This window comes from Trachurus trachurus, assembly GCF_905171665.1.
Source record: "Trachurus trachurus genome assembly, chromosome: 1".
Lineage (NCBI taxonomy): Eukaryota > Metazoa > Chordata > Actinopteri > Carangiformes > Carangidae > Trachurus > Trachurus trachurus.
The window spans coordinates 15309909-15330149 of NC_139891.1; the positions used below are offsets into that span (position 1 = coordinate 15309909).

General features: G+C 41.0%; 1 protein-coding gene across 1 annotated transcript in view; it reads left to right on the forward strand.

The window, feature by feature from the left end:
• Positions 1-20241, forward strand: part of grin2bb (glutamate receptor, ionotropic, N-methyl D-aspartate 2B-b) — a gene marked incomplete at its 3' end in the record, with an annotated part of 76808 nt that overhangs the window by 42807 nt on the left and 13760 nt on the right. The window contains exons 4-10 of the mRNA XM_083980249.1: positions 269-461; positions 10036-10150; positions 10327-10532; positions 12839-13010; positions 15369-15522; positions 16566-16691; positions 18046-18275. Of these exons, the coding sequence (XP_083836375.1) occupies positions 269-461; positions 10036-10150; positions 10327-10532; positions 12839-13010; positions 15369-15522; positions 16566-16691; positions 18046-18275 (1196 nt within the window). The remainder of the gene's footprint in view (positions 1-268; positions 462-10035; positions 10151-10326; positions 10533-12838; positions 13011-15368; positions 15523-16565; positions 16692-18045; positions 18276-20241) is intronic.

Genomic DNA, 20241 nt, shown 5'->3' on the forward strand with positions numbered 1-20241 from the left:
TGATTACACTCTTAATTTTGTCTCAGTGTTTTGCCACTTCTCACATCCTCTAAAATGCTTTCATTTTTGTATATATTTTCCCCCTCTGGCTATTTTTCATTACACTCTGCCTCTGCTTCCCTATTTGTATCCTCCCTCTCTTTCTCACACTTTTCTGCCTCCCTCCTCCTCCTTTTCATCTTTCTACATTCTTCTTTCTTCTACTTCTCTTTCTTCCCACTCTCCATGCACCCCTCCTCTCACCTCTCTCCATCTCTCTCTTTCCCAGGGCTTATCTCAGTGTCATATGACGAATGGGACTACAACATCGAGGCCAGGGTACGTGATGCAGTGGCTGTCATTGCCACGGCGACCTCCACCATGATGCTGGACCGGGGGCCACACACCCTGCTGAAGTCGAGCTGCCTCGGGACGCCTGACAAAAAGAGCTCCAACACCGGCCACTCCAAGGAAATACTGAAGTGAGTCAGTGCAGGGCGGGGGTGTGTGGTGATGGGAAGGCAGGGCAGATGGGCTGGACTAATGCAAATATTGGTAAGATTTGGATTCCATGCCGACATGTTGAGCATTGGCCTGTCGTATTTGGAGGGTGGTGTCTTTTCCTCAGGCTTTACAACACCTGCTACAACATCTTTCTAAAGGCTTGTGGCTAGAGATTTAGTGTAGTTACAGGTTACTTAGAAAAAACACCTCTTAACTGCCTTCTGGCAGTGCCATACCAGAAATCCAAACCAAAAAAGGAGTAATGATAGTAGCTATGTCTCACACTTGATATGCTTTAAAGATGTTTATCCTTGAGCAGCTTTGGCCAAACTTGTGTCAGACTGTGTTAAAGTTAGCCAAACGTACATTGAAGCGGCCTTTTCTTAAAAAGTGTTGGCCGTGATTGGCCAGCTGTGCGCAGCTGAGAAAGTAAGCTGATCTTCTTCTTTCTCACTTTCATTTTGTCCCCCCATTCCTGACACAACTATTTCTGTCCCACTGCAGCACTGGAATATCTTCCAGGAGACACTGTCTGAAAATGTGCACAGTATCAGTTTTAAATGATGCCCTGTCACCTACTTCTCATTGATGGCTAGCCTTTCACTCTGCTGATGTAATCTGGTGTTAACACTTGTTGCTGAATGAAACCCTGTCACAAGTTCATAAAATGTGGCACCTTTATGTCTTGTTTTGTTCAAACTGAAGTCCACATTTCCAAAATACTCTGTACTTTACAATGATATGTGGCAGAGAAAAGCAGGAAAAACTTGAGAGTCTGGTATCAGACGATAATTTATTGTGGTTTTACATGGTTTTTGTTTTAAACTTAAGCTTTAAAGCAACACTATGCAGTTCTTCGGCCCTAATATAATGTTTTAAACTCATTGAAGTGGTAGAAAAATGGTTAATAGGATGAATGGTGCCACCGCTGCAGCCTGAGCGGAAACTGCGCTATGTAACTTCCCTGCACAGGTAGCAACACCGTGGTGAGCTCCAGAGACCGAGCTCAAGCCTGGTCTCCCTGCTCCTCTCACCCACACACCAGCGCCCTGTGCTGGGCCACACAGCCAACCAGCCTCGCTCCAGCCTCTGGAGCTTTGTTCGGCACCAGTACCGGCAACGACAGAGGCTGTCGACAGTACTGTCTATCGCCGATACCAGCAATGGCGGCGGCACCGGACCGGTAATGATGGCGGCGACGGCACCGGTATAGGCTCCATAGGCTCCTGTACTTCTCCGGGAAAAGACATAGTAACAGACAGTTGCTCTTCTGAACCAGAGTACCAGTAGCTACCGCAAATCCTACATACAGTAGTGTTGCTTTAAAAAGTCTGATGTAGCTTACACAAGCTACAACTGATGAAATTTGATTGAGGCCATGTCAGTCGCTAAATCCACTGTTACTGGATAGAGATGAAAAGCTGCTTTTATTTATATTTCTATGAGTGAAATCAAATAATGATTGTTCCGGAAATCACCCCACATTTAAAGTGGTAGATGCCAGCGTTATTATTGTTAACTACATATGTTCTGTTTGTTTTTACATCGTGCTTTCAGCACAGATCATTTCCTGACACTCCTCCTGCAATCTGTGCTTTTGATGAAATCTTGTTTTGAGTATGAACCCTGATCTACGAAGGATGAGGTCTCCTGCTGGAAAAAAAAAAAACATGGCAAAAGCAATGTGCCTTGTTCACCTACTTTTAAGGCTTTGAAATTTCTTTTGGTTCAGAAATTGAGCCGGGCATCATTCACAATGCTGAACAAAAACGGATGAAATTGTTTTTAATTCATATTAATCAGAGCCAAATGACCAGGCTGGTGAAACAATAGAAAAACATTAGTTTGGTTTTTAGTTGCTTATGTACAGTTTAAAAAAAAAAACTAAATGAATCCAACCAGACACACACACACACAGGGTGTAAATGAGAACAACTTTGCACAAATACACACAAGCATTAACAATGCAGACACCTTCCCCGAGGAGCAGCGGAATTTGTTTAACCAGCCAATAAAAACTCAAAACACAAGATGAGCAGAGACATTAACAGACGTTATAACAACATGTCGTCTTATCTTTAGCTTAACCCACAGCCATCTTTAAAAGGAAAACATCCTTCTTTTCCTCTTCCTCTGAACCTCCTTGTTTTGCTTTTTGGCACATTACAGAACAAGCGGGAGCATTGGTATTCAATAATTAATCCCCATTTAACTTCATAGGGCAGGCTTTTACTGTTCACATTGATCAGAGATTCCACATCTAATTGAATGCTTGGGGACAAGCGGATTAATGAAAACAGAGGTAAAGAACAACAGTGGGGTTATCGCAAGCATACAGACACACATGTGAATACACACACATACACACACACATATGCACTCACACGTGTTGTTATAGCATGACATTTAACTGCTGTTTAGGGCTTAGCCCTATAAAAGCTTACTCATGGCATCCCCTTATTATATATACAGTTTACTGAGCCTTACAAAGTGATATGCCAGCCCGCCTTTCATCTCTGTTGTTTCTTAATATTAAATATTTTCTCCCTTTTTAAAAAAAAAAAGTGCAATGTGATAAACTAAGGAAACATTATGCAACCTCTGCTGCCATCAGTATGTTAATCCCTTTTGTTGTGGTTGATGTATTACTGTAAATTTTGGTCTTGTCTTCACCAGCGTTTCTGTTTTTAATATCAGGAGCACTTATGCATGCCGTCTAGGATTCCGCCACCAACATGACTGAGATAACAATAACACAGCATCCATGAATATTTCAGTCCCCAAAGGGCGCTATCAGATACAGGGTTAGCTCTCAATCAGCCTTCAGCCACACACCTGGGACGCTACTTTGCTGTGTTTGTGTGTGTGTGTATGTTCAGAGTGGTGTGATGCAATCGTGTGTTTTCCAACCAACCATTGCATTTTTCTCCATTCGCCTGAGTGAAGGTGGAGATTTAGGATTGGTGGATCTTGGTTGTGACCCCAGAGGCTGGAAACAGCCTAACACACAAACACTCACATAATTCCACCTATTCCATCCCTTCACCCCCAGAGACTGAAGCAATAATAAGGCCATACGTCTCTGCGTGGTCCTGTATAGCTACAGGCCACCATGGGCTGCATGCACGCTGGATTAGCATGCCATCCTGTCAGCACTGATGGACGGAGATGGGAGGCCTCAGTGAGTCACGCTCTCAAATTTGTTTGGGGGCTCCTTGACCTTATAGGGCACACACACACACACAAACAAGTACACATATATGCATGCATACACCACATACACTCGTGCTTCAGCACGAATAAGCAAGCACGCACACACAGAGACACACACTCAAAGAAGCTCTAGAGGCCATCCATTGTTTCCTGCCTTACAGAGCGGACAGGAACACTGGGATAATGAGAAAATGTTCTCCAAGTGGTTTTGGATGAGGCGCCAAGGGGCTTATTTGTGTGTGGATGTTGCAGGGAAAGGGATGTTTTTTTTATGATTTGTCTGACTCCGCGTGCGCCCCTTTCTCAAATTCCTTCTCAAAACCTGGTGCGCACACAGCCACACCGGTAGATAAAACCTAAGAGATTATTAATATTTTGGAGTCTGTTTTCTCTTTAATGGGATCATGCAAGACATTTGTCTCCATGTCTGCGGGCTGAATGCTTGCGCTCCATCCAAGCCTTACAGGACAGCTCAGTAGATGGCCTTTTCTGCAGGCCATCTGACACTTGAGTGGCCTCTCATGCATGTTACTCTCATTCTATTTCACCTTTAAAGTAGTTTTTCCTGCAGCTGGAGAGTAGTATTATTGCATTTTTTAATGGGCACAATAAAAGTGTCTGTCTAATAAATCCATGCTCTGTTTATTAGAGTGCAAGCACGCCATTTCATTGTGCTTTTGGGCATCTAGAGCGAAAATGACCATGTCTTGTCATAGATCAGTCCTTGCAATGGAAGTGGGTAAAAGGATCAGTTTACACATCTGTGTCTCCTGGTTCTTTTCTTTTTTTTTAAGTCTCTTTCTATTCGTTGTGAATGCGTCATCTTTTGTTCTCAAATATCGTCCCCTTTGTTTTTATTTGTTTGTCACCCTCCCACTGTGAAGCTCCCACATCAGTCCGTTCTCACCAAAAAGCTCTCACAATTACATGAGGCTAAATCTGAAAGCAACGATGGCTCTTTTCTACCCCACTCCCCGTACCCTCTCTCTTTCTTCCTCTGTCAAAAACTGTTGATCCTAATTTTCTCTCTACAAATACATTGTAAGGAGGGAGGATTAGTGTGTTTAAGGACAGGATTACTTATATTGAGCATGAATTCAATTTCTCTCATTTAAGTCTGTCAGCTCTGTTCTTTTCCTATTTATGACTAATTCCTTTGAGGAACATTAAAATGCCATAGAAGTAACCAATCAATATTTCACATGGCCTTTTGCTTATTGGAATTAGAAAGATTTTCCCATATTGGGTCAGTGACCACTGCTGCACATCTGTCACACTGTGTGTGCTGCTCACTGCATGTTCAGCGCCTTACTGTATGTGAGATTATTACATGTTTCTCTGTTATTGACCTTTATTTTATCATGATTATTTGTAATTATATAAATTCACTATTGAATAACCTCACGCTAATTTCTATGTTAAAGCCTACTCAAGGGAATGAGGGACTTCTAATTAGTTTTAAGCAACAGCAGACAAACTAAATGACCATGGACTTATTCACATGTCGCTCTGCAGTTGGCCTGACTAATATTGGAATTTAGAGGCTGATATCAATATAGTTTAAGAAAGATTATAATATCAGATCACTAAGAACACTAGATTAAGTGGTTCTAATTTTATACTTGGGCTGCTACTATTGTGTATTTTTCTTACTCCTGTGAGAAAAATAAAGATAATGCAACATTATTTCAAATTAAATATTTGGTGTCAGTCCCAAATGAAAGAGCAAAGATTTATTTCTGCACTCACAAAAAGCAACAAAGTTTAACATACATAGGCAGATAAATCTGAGCCTATACCACAATGCAATATAAGCTAATTAATACAAAAAAAACAATAAATAAAATATTAATAACCAAATGAAATGTGTTAAATTACACATCAAATCAGATTATTGTGATTATCTCTAGGAAAAAAAAAACATCAGTATGTAATGTTTGTGGGCTGTACAAAGTCAGCGTCCTTGTCTCTGAAGTGCTTGTTCACATTTTAAATGAGAGTCGTCTCTCTGATTCAGTGCTCCTGACTCCACAGGTAGCTGTCTGATGTCTCCTGCTCAACAGGGGTCCTCATGGGCCCAGATCACATGGTGCCCCTGGACTCACTTATTAAAGACTGTAGCTCACAGAGGCTCTGAACATCTTTCCAGTGTGTAGTCCACACCACCCTGTGTGTGTGTGTTTATACTGTCAGAGCTGTGCCCCCAGCAATGAATGAATCAATAAATAAGCATTTTTTGAGTGAGTACATTTGTATGTACATTACTGAATCTTGACATCCGTTTTTTAAATTAAGTTTCAGAAAAAATAAGATTTTCAAAGTGACAAGTTTTATAATATCTGAAATTCACACAACTGAAAACATTTTGTCATAATAGACAATACATATGATTCACAAATACCCAAATCACAAATATTTATGTATGAATCTGGAAATTCATACTGAAACACATAATTCAACTTTTATTGCATTGCCCTCTCTCTACAAAATATATATTTTAAATTTTAATGTAGATAATACTTGTACAGAAAACAAAATAGTGTAATGAATGTAAAGAAATGCAGTGTGTAACTTCCTGTTTGTACTTGTCTTTCAGTAAAGTGGTTAAACACTTATATGAACTGAACAAAATGTGGCCTTCAGTTGTGTTGTAGTCACTCGTCACAGACTCCTCAACAAATATTTCTCTGGGGTGAATCTTGAGTGGCACAGCTCTGGCACCATATGTACACAACACTATTATAATTCACCAGATTCTGTAGTTGTATGTTTTGCTCTGTCTCCTCACAGTCACTGCTCCTATCCTGCAGGACTTGTAATGTCGGGGACACATTTCATCAGTAACTGGTGACTCTTCAGAGGCAGGTCTTCTGCAGTCATCCCAGATTATGAGTCATGCACCCAAACCTGACAGTGTACATGTGTTAGGGTGTGTGTGTGCAGACTTCTTTACAACCACAATTGCACACAGAGCAGATGTATACAGTATACATACATATATAAGAGTATGTATATTACTGTATATACACACATATACATGTACAGTACATGCCTGCATTGCAGCGACAGAGACTGCTTCAGTTATAGATAAAAGAAAGTCATATCAAATGTGTCTGAAATACCTTTTAAGAGATTTGAGGAAAAAAGAAAAAAGCGCTTGAGGGTGGCGAGTGGTGGGTTGTGTCCATGCCATTGATGATTCAGTGTCTCTGTAACTAAAAAATAAATTCCCCTCAGTGAAGTGATTAGTTGGGGAACAGTTGGTGAGCGAGGCGCACACAAGCGCTACATATGGCTGCGATGAAACCGCATGAGGTTGTGTTAGTAGCTCATCCCAGTAGTTTTCATTATTTTATTTTATTTTTTTCCTCTTCCAGCAGAGTCAGAGGGGAATACTGACATGAGAGGGGATCAAACGGCACATAAAAGCTACATCAATAGTACAGGGCTACAAAATGATAAACAGAGGAGGCTTCTCTGCTGTAAATTCACAGCATGCAGCAGCCTTTGTAAAGGTGCAGGTTAATGTACGGACAGAAGAATCCCATTGATGTGAGATTCGACGCACTACTCAGAGATGAGATGGAGAGATTGATCTGAGAGTGAAAGACAGCATGAGGGGAAGTGGATAAACACTCAGTTTTAGACCAAAAAATACTCCTTTTCTCTCCGTCTCTCTTTCTCCCTTTCAACCAGCCTCTCTTGGGTGAGATTACTGTTCCCATGGCAACGCAGCTGATTGCATGAAAATTGCTGTGGTTGTGGGTGCCATGGAAACACCTTACATTACATTATACTGGTGTTAAGAGCCTCCCTTGCATCCTTGCGTTGCGGTTTTAAATATACTTATACTGTATATGTCACCCCGTCATGCTGACACACAACACAAGCCCCCTCTGGTCACATAGGTCACCACGGCGTCAGGATGGCAACAAGTTGGACCCTGTGAGTCTCTGCCCGCGCTGCCTTGATCTTTTTGGTTCCCTATTCAAACTGAGATTATGCTTAGGAGGCTAATCCTATGTTACACGCGCATTACAGCACTTTTAGTGTGCTAGCCAGTGTGCAGCAATGGGCATTTCATGGAGGCTTGAGTCATATTATTGACTTACTCCAAGCATGTTGCCTACTGCAGCGTGCGTGCGTGCGTGCGAGCGTGCGAGCGAGCGTGTGAGGTGAGATATAAATATAGTCAAAGACATCACAGATAGAGGCACTCAGTGTTCTAGTAGGAGGTACTTGCAATACAATCTTGGGTTAGATTCAGGCCCATTGCTCATCTGTTGTCTGTTTTTTTTTATTCACTTGTGAATAGATTTATTGTCTTATTTTCACACCGTTGACTTGGTTGGAGATGATGGCGGGTAAAATGTGCTCGGCACCTCTTTTAAAAAGTCGGCACACAGCACCACACGCGCACGCACACACACACACGCAGCCCCTCACTCCTTGCATTCAGACAAGATATTTATTTCTCCAGTGGATTGTTTCAGAGGCAGAGCATCTCCATGGTGATGGCAGCCCACAGATCAGGACAAGGAAAAGTGAGGGAAGGAGGCGGCAGATAGAGAGCGAGAGAGCTGATTCCAGCTTATCTGCCACCGCTGTGCACTTGTTGACACACATATAGGATGATATGTATTCACACAGACGATTAATACACTCTTTACTCCCTTTACTCCTGTATTCTTCCACCTTTTGCTCCTGGCTTCCCCATGCTCTCTGCTCTCCTCACCCTCCTGACTCTCACTTATTCTACACAGTGTCCCTCTATTCCTGCTTTATATTTCTGAGTATGTCGGGTGCCATATATTCTACCACGTATCAAACTGAGTCATCATTGCCATATATATATATGTATATATGTGTATTTTTAGTATTAGTACAGTTATATACAGGTGCATGTCAATAATTTAATTGTAATTATTATGGCTTACTGTATTAATAATCATTTTTTTAATTGGTCTGATGAAATATTCAAATTTTTTGAGATACTGAATTTTGGGTTTTCATTAAATGAAAGTCATAATCATTACAATTAAACAAAATAAAGACATGGAATATTCTGGTTCGTGTGTGTAATGGATCTATATCATGTATTGGTTTCACTTTTTGAATTGAACTATTGAAATAAATGAACTTTTCCATGATATTCTAATTTATTGAGATGCACCTGTATGTATTATGTATATATATATAGTTATATACTAGTATATAGTTATATAACACCACCAGGTATAAATAACAAACCTATATAATATAGCCATATAATAGAATGCAAAATAGTACATGGTAGAATAGTAACTAAGAGAGTGTTTGAGAATCAACAAGGCAAACGTGTTCAAAAGGGTAATGTAAAACCTGTGGGTGTCACATGAATATACCAACACATTTGAGAAAAGGACATCACTATTACTACACTGCCAAGTGTTTGAACTTAATATTTGACAGCACTGAGTCATTATCAGCACTAGCAGAGAACGATTTGTGATTGAAATGTTTTGGCTTTCAATGTTCCAAACATTTGAGAATATTCAGAAAGGAAAGTCATTTTTTTAATGTATTTCTTCCACCACCAAAGAGTGCGTATGCCACACATCAGCAGCGATAGCGATACTGTATGGGTACACCTGTAACTCTTGTGTTGTAGCCTTAGCAGCTGCATTAATCAATAGCTAAAAAACGGAAGAAAGTGATTATGTGTGATGTTAAAGGTGTTGCCATGATGGACTCGCACAGACAAACATCACAAGACTCTGCAGTTCTTCTCAGCTCCTCAAGGCGTTTTATTACCTTTCAGCTCATTGTTTTGGCTGAAGGCCGCAACTTTATAGTTTTGGCTGCTGCAGATCTGCTCTTTATTATATACTATGAGACAGACAGCAACTAGCCAGCGAAAGTAGTGAAGCATGTAGCAGTTACAGAGCCAGATATTTCTCTCAGGAGTTGGTAGAGACCAAATCCAGAGCTAAAGGAGAGTGAATCTTGGAATTACAGTCACCAGATCTCTAGTAAGATGACTCTAAATGAACACTTATTTGACACAATGTCTTCTTATGTCACAGCGTGTTGCACTGCCAAGTGGCCTGAAAATCACCTTAAATATACAATATGTTGAATTCATCATTGTGTAACTTGTTCACTTGAAATATTCAACATTTTCACCACAGTTTAAAATTTCTTGGGAATTGGGGATTTCAGTTATTTACATCCATTGTACTTCATTCAGCCTGAATCATGTGTAAGAACTAATGTTCAATGTCAAAATGCTGCCCATTTTGTTTTCAGAACAACAGACATGTTGGTATTTGTAACTCAAAAATAATTTCTCGTTGTCAGGTACCTCATGAATGTCACATTTGAGGGCCGAAACCTGTCATTCAGTGAAGAGGGTCACCAGATGTTCCCCAAGTTGGTCATCATTCTTCTCGGCACGGACAGACAGTGGGATAGGGTAAATATTTTCTCTTCTACTAGCATCTCCTCAATCTAAACCCTTTACATGGTTTGTATTTTTTGCCCTCTGTGATCAATCTGTCACTTTTTCATTTGGAGTGTCTCCCTGCCACTGGAAGTGCCTGTTACAGTAGCCTGTGTAACTCACGGCCCTCCTCCCACTCACTCGTGCAGGTTGGCAAGTGGGAAAGAGGCTCTTTGACAATGAGGTACCATGTGTGGCCTCGCTTTGAGCTGTACTCTGGAGCAGAGGAGCGGGAGGACCACCTGTCCATCGTGACTCTGGAGGAGGCACCGTTTGTCATTGTAGAGGACGTGGACCCGCTCAGTGGGACCTGCATGAGGAACACTGTGCCGTGTCGCAAACAACTCAAACTCAGGTAAAGATTTAAACTTCTACAAATCAGCTTTTTCTTTTTCTTTTTCTTTTTTTTTTATTTTTTATTTTTTATTTAAAAAAAAAAAAAATTTGGCTTTTGCATGCCTTTATTAGATAGTGTAGTTGAGAGAGAGGGGGAATGACACGCAGGAAAGGGCTGCCCGATGTGGAATTTGAACCTGGGGCTGCTTGCAGCGAGGACTGCAGCCTCTACACATTGGGCGCCTGCTCAACCTACTGCGCCACTCGACGCCCCAGCTTTTTTAGATTTTAATATTGTTTCTACTGCTTCAATCCAGGAATTATATTGGTGCGGTAAGGCCTTAAAATAGAACACATTTTCTCAAGTGTGGAACATATTGATTTATACATCGATACTGCAATATTAATTATTTAGAACTTTTCTGGTGCAGCATATAACCTGCTCAGATCTAAAGTAATTTATGACATCTTACTCATAGGTAGAAAAATGCATTGAACACCAACAGCTGCTTTTGTGGTGTAGCAGAATATTATGCAAACGCAGGATGTACACACATGGATCAATTCTATAATAAAAAAAAAGGAAAAAGTGTTCACACACTGGTAAATGCTCCCAAAAATGTAATGAGAATGGAGTTGTGTAGTCAATATTCAGATCTTTACAGATATTCCTCAGGACTGAAGTCCAGTCCTGAAGAAGATCTGTAGCCTACATGCTAAAATAAAGGTAGTTGTGCGTTTTCCTTGCACTGTCCTTTTTTCTTTCTTCTTTGAATGTTTTGTTCGGTATTTCTTGATCTTCCCATTCCTGTTTTTTTTTCTTCTCTGGAGTTTGAAACAACCTATTTGGTCCTCTCACAATTTCTCAGTGTCCTGTGATTACCTCGACTGCACTCTGCTAACTAGATCATTGTCTTGGTTTCTGTCACTGTTTTCATCTTTCCCCTGCCTCTTCACCCTGACCCTCTTGCTACCCACTTCTCCTTGGTGTGTGATAATGAATTTTCTTTATTGGCCTCCTTTTCTATCACTGGCCTACCTGAAATCTCCTGAGGGCGTCCTACATCTTCTGGCTCAGTGGTTTTTTTATTGACTGATCTTTCACCCTGCTCTTTCTCTTTCTCTTCTCTCTTTTTCCCTCCTTCTGTCCGTCTGTCTTTCTATCTCTTCCTTCACAGACATTCTCACATGCAGTATTTCAGGAAAAGGCAGCAATATGCCACAGAGAATATGCAGAATTTCTCTCTGACCAAATAATACTCCACGAGCCAGACACAGAGAGCTGTGCAGATTTGTCCTTGTATGCACGAAAGCAGAAGTATGTGGACACAGCCTTTGTGCCAGATAGATAAACCGCTGTGTTCACATTATTCCATGTTCTCCAGCGCATTTTATCTCAGTAATCATGAAGGTTGTTCACTTGCAGGAGCTGAATTTATACAATCAATAATCAATCAATCAATCAATCAATAATCCCACAATTGTCCATAAATGTAGGTTGACACACCCTTGTGTGAATACAAAACACACTAAAACAAACACATTTGTCCTTGGTCTGGCACTGGCAACATACCCTAACTGTGCCAAAGCTGCCATTGTGTTGTTACCCACAGCTGTTATGCACCTGTATCTGCTGTGAGCCAAGACAACCCACTGATTGATGACTCAGAGTTTGTTAAAATGTGTCGCTCATTGTGCATTATTCTTATTCGGAGTCGCCAATTAATGTATAATTGAGATGACAAAATGTAACCCTGTTTACTTGTGCTAGAATAAATTTGTGTCAGTGTTAAGGTCTGCATGGGACTGACAAAAGTCTGGCCTTCTCTTTTCTACACTGCAAATCCCATTTTCACATTAATGCATGTGAGGAAGTGTGACATGGATCATTTTATATTTTAGATGTTGGATTTTGTGCCAGGGGATGCATGTATTGTACATTGTAATGGCCCGGAACCCAGATGATGTCTTGCTTTGTCTAACCAACTGTCATACATGACAAATAACAAAAGCATACCTGTTCATGTGTTAGGCTACCAATTGTCTATTGGTTGACATTTCCTGCTCATATCTGACTCTCCAGGTGGTTTACCTGACAGCAACACTTCCTGGTGTCTCACGTGTTTTAATAGGTGGCGATCAGCCTGGTGGAGTTTTTGGTTGGAACAAAAACCTGCACTGTCTACAAACTGAGCACATCTTTGTTCTTGTCCTCTCTGCTTTGAATAATCAAGTATATAAAGACCAAAGTCAAAATGATCCTGATTTGCTGAAGCTCATTTTTGCGCCCCCTTGACCGCTTCTCCTCCTCTCACTACCTACCAGCAACCAGACAGGGGATTCAGGGATTTACATCAAGCGCTGCTGTAAGGGTTTCTGTATTGACATCCTGAAGAAGATCGCCAAGGCGGTCAAGTTCACATATGACCTCTACCTGGTCACCAACGGCAAACATGGCAAGAAAGTGAATGGAACGTGGAACGGCATGGTCGGAGAGGTGAGGAACTCTCTTTCACACACAATCACTCCACTGCACCTGTTACAGATAAAGCACTGGCCCTGATGGTAACTGTTTCACCGCTTTCTAGCGAGCATGTGTTTTATTGAGATTTGTGTGATGTATTGAAGAGGATGTTGTGTGGATGTTTTTATAAACCGAGCACAGCACCAGTGTGAAGCAGCTTAGCATCAGCTGTAAACGGCTTAAAAATACATAGACAATAACAGTTTGGTTGATTTCATACAAACCTGCAGGCAGATGAGCTGATCACAGATTTCACATCTGACAAGTCACTGGAGACCTCAGCATTCAACTGAACCATTAAAGTGTGTAAGGCAGTACACTGCAAATGAAATATTGATATTCAGAGTGTGTTTCTTGACATGAATCAAGGCCAGTGTGTAGTACACCATTTAGCTCATCATTGTCGGTGGTGTGTCAGTGGCGGTGTACAGTGTCCCTACCACCTCATAGCTATTTTCTTAAGCGCTTAGTGCATTTAGCATGCCTCCTTGAGGATGTGCAGCGCTATTTATAATGACAGCTAAAAAATGGACAGTAAAGCTGCTTCAGGTGTCAGGATTTAACATCTCTTGAATTGTAGACTGAGAAGAGGTGTCATCTCAGGTTATGTGAGGATTCAATTCCCAAGTTACATTCGTTCACAGTGGCCTGGTGGAAATCATTTGGGAATTTGTTACACTAGGAGAAACTTGAGGGAGGAATTGCACCAATTTGAAAAATCTCTCTACAGCAGCCTGCAGAAGTTAAGCGAAACCACTCATTTACTGTTGCCCTGTTTCAGGAAATATTGAGCCACAGCAATCAAACTTAAAGGAATATTAACCAAAGGATTAAACTGTGGTAATTTAAAACCAAACACAGTGCATCTTTGGTCATAAATCCACCAGATGTCCTGTGAGAACATGGCACAAAGATACAAATTTGGAGGCTACTGCAGGATAAAGAGTAAAACAAATATACATTAAATCTTCTTCTTTTTAATCATTTTTTTTATTTATTCATTCAGCCTACATGTTGTGCATATTTGTTGTTTTTTCATTATATTTTCCTTCACTCATCACTTTTGCTGCTCTTATTTTCCCAAGTTTTACTCGCAAACACTTTGTTAATGGCTTACAATATGTACACAGGATACAGAGAAATTGCATTTCTAGATTACAAAAAATGTATGAAACAATAATGTAAATACCTTACGCCATCTAATTGAATTGCCACTACAGCTGTGGAAAGTGTTTTGGTGCCCATAGGAATTTATTTTTACGATAGGGCTAATTGTATTGTCTGAATGTCTCTTTCTTTCTGTTAGTTTCTCTGTCACGCCATCAAGCTCTTGTTCCCCACAACCTGGCCTGAGGGGGAGCTGTGATCAGCTCCGTAAAACCTCGGGAGGAGGATGATGAGGCTCCTAATCAGAGCTGGAGAAAGAAAAAGACATTGAGAGAAAGAGAGAGCAAATGGGAGAGAGAATGAGAGAGAGGGAGGGAGGGAGAGCGAGAAAGCAGCCTGAGGGAAAGACCCACTTCTCTCCTGCACACATTACACATTAGAAATCCAGTAAGAGGCAGCCTTTACAAATCAATGTGATGTCCAACTTAATTGATTACGACATCGAACGAGCGACTTTATTATTACCTTAAGAACACAGATGAGAGAGGATGTGCAGGGTCATGTAACATTTACAGTAAATGTACAGTATTTTAGCTCAATCTATTGTAGATTGTCTATTTTTAAAAAAAAGACGTACATCATTATATAGACAAGACTATGCAAATGTGCAGTGCATGCATGCGTGGATGCATTAATCCACATCCTTAAGTGCTTAAGCAAGTAGCTAATGGTTTAATTTGAATGGGGGAACAAAAGAAAGAGAGAAAGAGAGAGAGAGGCCTCCATAAAGAAGGGCGATAAATGAAGAGAAAGAACAGTGTGTAGGTTTTCTGTTCACTGTGGCTTACACATCCCTCATTAACATGGTCGTTTGTGCTCCATTTTTATTCATGACCCGAGGCTCCAGAAACTTAGGGCTAAATATACCTGAACACGCTCCCTATATGGGAGACCAGAGTGATAAGGAGTCAAACACTGACCCAGTCGTAGTAATGATCCAGATCATCATCCTTGTTTTATTCTACCAAAATAGCCTGTTCAACATGTGTCAGAGATAGTGGCTTGATAAAGACCTGCAGCATAGCACAGAATTACTTTCATCATCACGTCACCTTCACTAATCTGTTTTTCACCACAGTCCTAGGATTATGCAATGCTGCATATTGCCCACTGACCCACTGTTTCCCTCATGTGTGTCTCTGTCTACCCGTGGCTGACCCACAGGTGGTGTTGAAGAATGCCCACATGGCAGTGGGTTCGCTCACCATCAACGAGGAAAGGTCGGAGGTTATCGACTTCTCTGTGCCGTTCATTGAAACAGGGATCAGTGTCATGGTCTCCCGTAGCAACGGCACCGTCTCCCCCTCTGCCTTTCTTGGTGAGGAGATGCGCACCTGGTGCTTCTGGCAGATGCACAGCACACAATCGAGACCACTCACATGCACAAAAGCACGCTCGCATTGTGGAGGAATAGCAGAATATCAAAAGAGGTTCAAATTAGTTTTGCACTCAACAACTCAAAACATAAAGTTCAGTTCCACAGATTAAGTTTCATCAGGTAACTGACAGAGAAGTCATAAGCGACATTTCTGATCAAATATCTTTTTCTCTCATGATGGATATTTACACACTTTTTTGACTTTTCTAGAACAAACTGTTAATCAAGGAAATTATCTTTTCATTATTAGTTATGAGTAATTGTTCACAAAACAATGTCTCTGAGAGGTCTGTTTAGTAGCAACTCTGGAGCTTTCAAACACATCTCTCTCTCAAACACACACACACACAAAAATTGTTGTGGAATAAAATTTCATGGAGTTATTGATTAACGTGGTTTCTCATCGGGCTCTGGTTTTGATGATAGTTACTTGTAAAGAGCTGCAGAGATTGTTGTGATTATAACACACCCTTTTGGCAGTCCTTCGTGGAGCCATCGGTGATATAAAATCTAAATCTCAATGCTGGACGTTGGGCATGGCAGAAACAATAAAAGCAGTACGGCAAAAAGAATAAAAACAGTACGGTCACACTGCTGTTTGTCACTGCAACTGCACTGTGTGAAAATTGCCAAGCAGGATGCAGAGCAAGCTGAGGAAAAAGTGTCCATTTCAGTGAGTACATATGTCCATTCACACCTTCCTACCTTCCTCACGCGGCCTCTCTCCTGACAAGTGCTTGTTAGCGTTCACACAAGCTCAGATGAAATCCTGCAATTTGTAACAAGAGCACACGGTCCATGATGTCTGAGTACAAATAATCATGTTGATTCCGGGGGGTGAATTGGAAAAATTTTGTTTAATTTGGTTTAATGAACTTCCTCTCTCTGTATCCCCACAACCATCCCTCCTTTTTTCCGCTTCCTCTGCTCCCCACTGCACCCTCTTTTCCTACCCCCCCCCCCCCCATCTCTCTGTGTTTCAGAGCCCTTCAGTGCTGATGTCTGGGTGATGATGTTTGTGATGTTGCTGTTGGTGTCAGCCGTGGCCGTGTTTGTGTTTGAGTACTTCAGCCCGGTGGGTTACAACCGCTGTCTGGCAGACGGACGAGGTGAGAGGACACACACATCTACAAACACACACACACACACACACACTCACACACACACTTACACACACACAAGCCCATGTTCCAGTGAATCAATTGCTGCAAAACGATGACTATGAGGTTTATTTGCAGGTAATCGTGTGTGCTAAAAATGAATGCCTAGTTGGCATGTTTTGTTACCTTGAATGCACCATTCAGAGAGCGCCCTCCATGTGCTAAATAACATTGACAATCCCTTCTGAATGAGTCCAAGTGGGGCTCTAGGACTGCTCGATGTCTTGGAGTACTTATCTACATCTATCGTCACTTAAGCTCTTTTACTAATGAAAAGGATAATTGACAAGGAACAAATACGTGATCTTAAGTCTTTGTAGCATCAAGGATCAAGGTGTGAACAAAGACTTATATAATCTTCTCTCACAGTGTCCTTTTTTTATTTTTTATTTTGACATCCTCCAATATTACACAAGCTTGTAAAACTGATGAGTCAACTTTAGTAGATCTATTACCATACATTGAGAATATGTGTGAGATTTAACGATCTTTGACAGTATGGAGCGAGACTACCCTCTTGAATCAAATATATACGGTTCCAGCCGGCTGTTGAAATCAATTTGCCCATCAAAAGCAATGGTTCAGATTCAATCTCTTTTTTTTTTCTTTCTATGTTTTATACACCGAGCTCTGTTGGACTCTCAGGATTGCATTAGCCTGATACAACGGCAGCCACTCAAGATAAAATCAGAAAGTGTTACATTGCTGCTTGCAGCCTTTTCATCAAGGGCCAGAGGGGGGAGGGAGTAATAGTGTTTGGTTTGGAGTTATTTTTCACACAGCACTGTTTTCTGAATGTCTTCTGTCACCGCAACAGCGTGTGTGGTTTAATCGCTATGTTATGTAAGGTTGTTGTCCTATACCGCTGCTCCAGCTGTAGCATAATTGTAGCCTGCTGTGTGCCCATCTACCACCACCACCCCACCTCTCTTTCTCCCCATCTCTGATGCCACGCAGCTACAGTAGGTAGCTTGTCATACTGCCATAGAAGTAGGTGGAACAGAGTTGGTCTGTAACAGTGGGTTGTCACGGCGGCGGCTCGAAGAGTGGATGTGGACCGTACAGCTCACCCTGCGATCACTGACAAACTAAAGGATGGGAATAAATCTAGTCTTTGTCGCTGCCATCCATCAACTCCCTCCCACAACAGCAGTGATGAGTAAATGCATATAGAGTGAAGTAGTTTCTATGATATGTGAAACTGATTTTTTTTTTTTTTTTTTTGCATCTTCTTTCTTCTTTCATCTTTCTCTCCAACCCTCCTTTCACTCTCTTCTTCCTTTTCTGTCACTCTGTCTCCCAGAGCCTGGAGGTCCCTCCTTCACTATCGGTAAGGCCATCTGGCTGCTCTGGGGTCTGGTTTTCAACAACTCTGTCCCCGTGCAGAATCCCAAAGGTACCACCAGTAAGATCATGGTGTCGGTGTGGGCCTTCTTCGCTGTCATCTTCCTGGCCTCCTACACTGCCAACCTGGCTGCCTTCATGATCCAGGAGGAGTATGTCGACCAGGTGTCGGGCCTGTCAGACAAAAAGGTGTGAATTCAATGCAATGTGGGGTGAAGGTGCAGGTGTCTGAAAGTGCACGGTGTCAGTTTATAAAGGAGTTCATGGGGTTCATGATTTAGGGCTGCAACTAATGATCATTTTCATGTCTGATTGCTTCATTTTATGTAACCTTTATTTACACAGGGTAGATGTTATTTTACAGCCACAGTCCACAACCTATGTAACAAGACCAGAGTTATTAAAACAGAAAAGCTACTTCTCTTTTGATTAATCCATTGATTGTTTAGTTTAGTGGGTCCCAAACCTTTTACCTGACATCCCTGTGATTAATTACACAAACATAGTTAAATACAGAGACATTTCCACAGCTCCGAGAAAATAAGGAAAATCCATACCAAAACCTTGAGTATGATTACTTTCTTTTTTTTTACACTGTAAACCTTCCTCTGAATGCTGACTTTTTTTTATTTTTTTTTTTATTGTATCTGTAGCATCAGAAACTTTTCCTCCATCACTATGGTTCGGTTTGTCCATATGTACATTATAAATGTATCTGGGGGCTCAACACAAGTACCAGGTAACTTTTATCTGTGAGCACTGAGCAACACATCACAACATGCTGAAGCTTCATCCTCACGTATTTGATCTAGGAAGCTTCAGGTTGTTGTACAGTGTTAAAACGCGAGCATGGGATAACCATCCAAGAAATGGTGTAGCTGATTGTCCCGTGCTTCATTGTGCCTCTGGGTATGTTTACTCTGTACATATCGACAGCAGAAGCACCCTCTGCAGCTTACTGATTGATGTTTAATGCATTGATACCAGTGCACAGCAAGAGAGAGGCCAAAGACAGTAGATTTAAATCTCTTATATACTATGTAATACAGAAGAGTAATGCTGTGGGGCTTAACCAGCAGCCTGTGAATTTTTTGGCAAAAGTTAGAAAGAAACAGACATTCATGTCCTGCAGTCCAGCTTTAACAATCCACATTTTTTATTTTCAGGAAGAAAACAAACACATTTAGCAAGTGGCATAATCATAAATAGTTATTCTCAATAAGTAATAAACTACCAGCCATAGCAGAGCCAATGCACAGGAAACCTTTGTCACGACATTTGAGAAGGTGGAACCAGACTTTTTTGCTAAATTATTCACTTCTTAAATTACCAAATAATTGTCAGTATTGTAGTGGGTTGACTATGATCTTTAAATAGCTTTTTAATAAGATTTGTACCCCATGCTAATCAGCTTAATTAATTCCCTAATTTAGTTTTGAGATAATTTGTTAATCAATAAGGTGAACAGCAGAGAATGAGTCAGCTGATATTTTGATAACTGATTAATAGATTGAAAGTACTTTTTCAAGCACAAAGGCCAAAATGCTAAATATTACCCAGTTCCAGGCTCTTCTCATGGTTTATCTGTGTAATCTGAAAGTCTTCGGTCTTGTGTCGTTACATAGAGCAGAGGTGTTTGGACATAATGATGAACATTTATCATTTTTGTGGTTTCACTCTTTTCACTCTTTTCACTCTATCGGTCTGTCTGTCCTATTCTTATTAATACAACATCTCAGGAACACCAATAAGGGATTGTCTAAAATGTTTGATAACTCCAAAATTCATAAGTCAGTAACGCCAAAACTTAAAACAAATAGGATAAAATGATGAACCATTTACATTTTAGAGCCCAAAGCTGACACCAAAGGTCACATTCACTGTGGCATCACAATGTTCTGCAAAAATTATTTTGTGGCCATTGATCAATACTGTAAGTGAGGAACAGAAGCTGAGGGAGGGGAGATTGTGACCATATTTCACAATTGGTTGGGTTCTGAATTGGTGATACTAAGTAAAGATCTTCTGTGCTGGGGGCTGAAAAGTCTTCTCAGCATATACTGTATCACAGATATAAGTCTGGACGGACATGAAAGCAGCAACTTGACTTGTTGGAGGTATACAGCTGGGCAGTAATTCTAGTTCTGAAACAGAA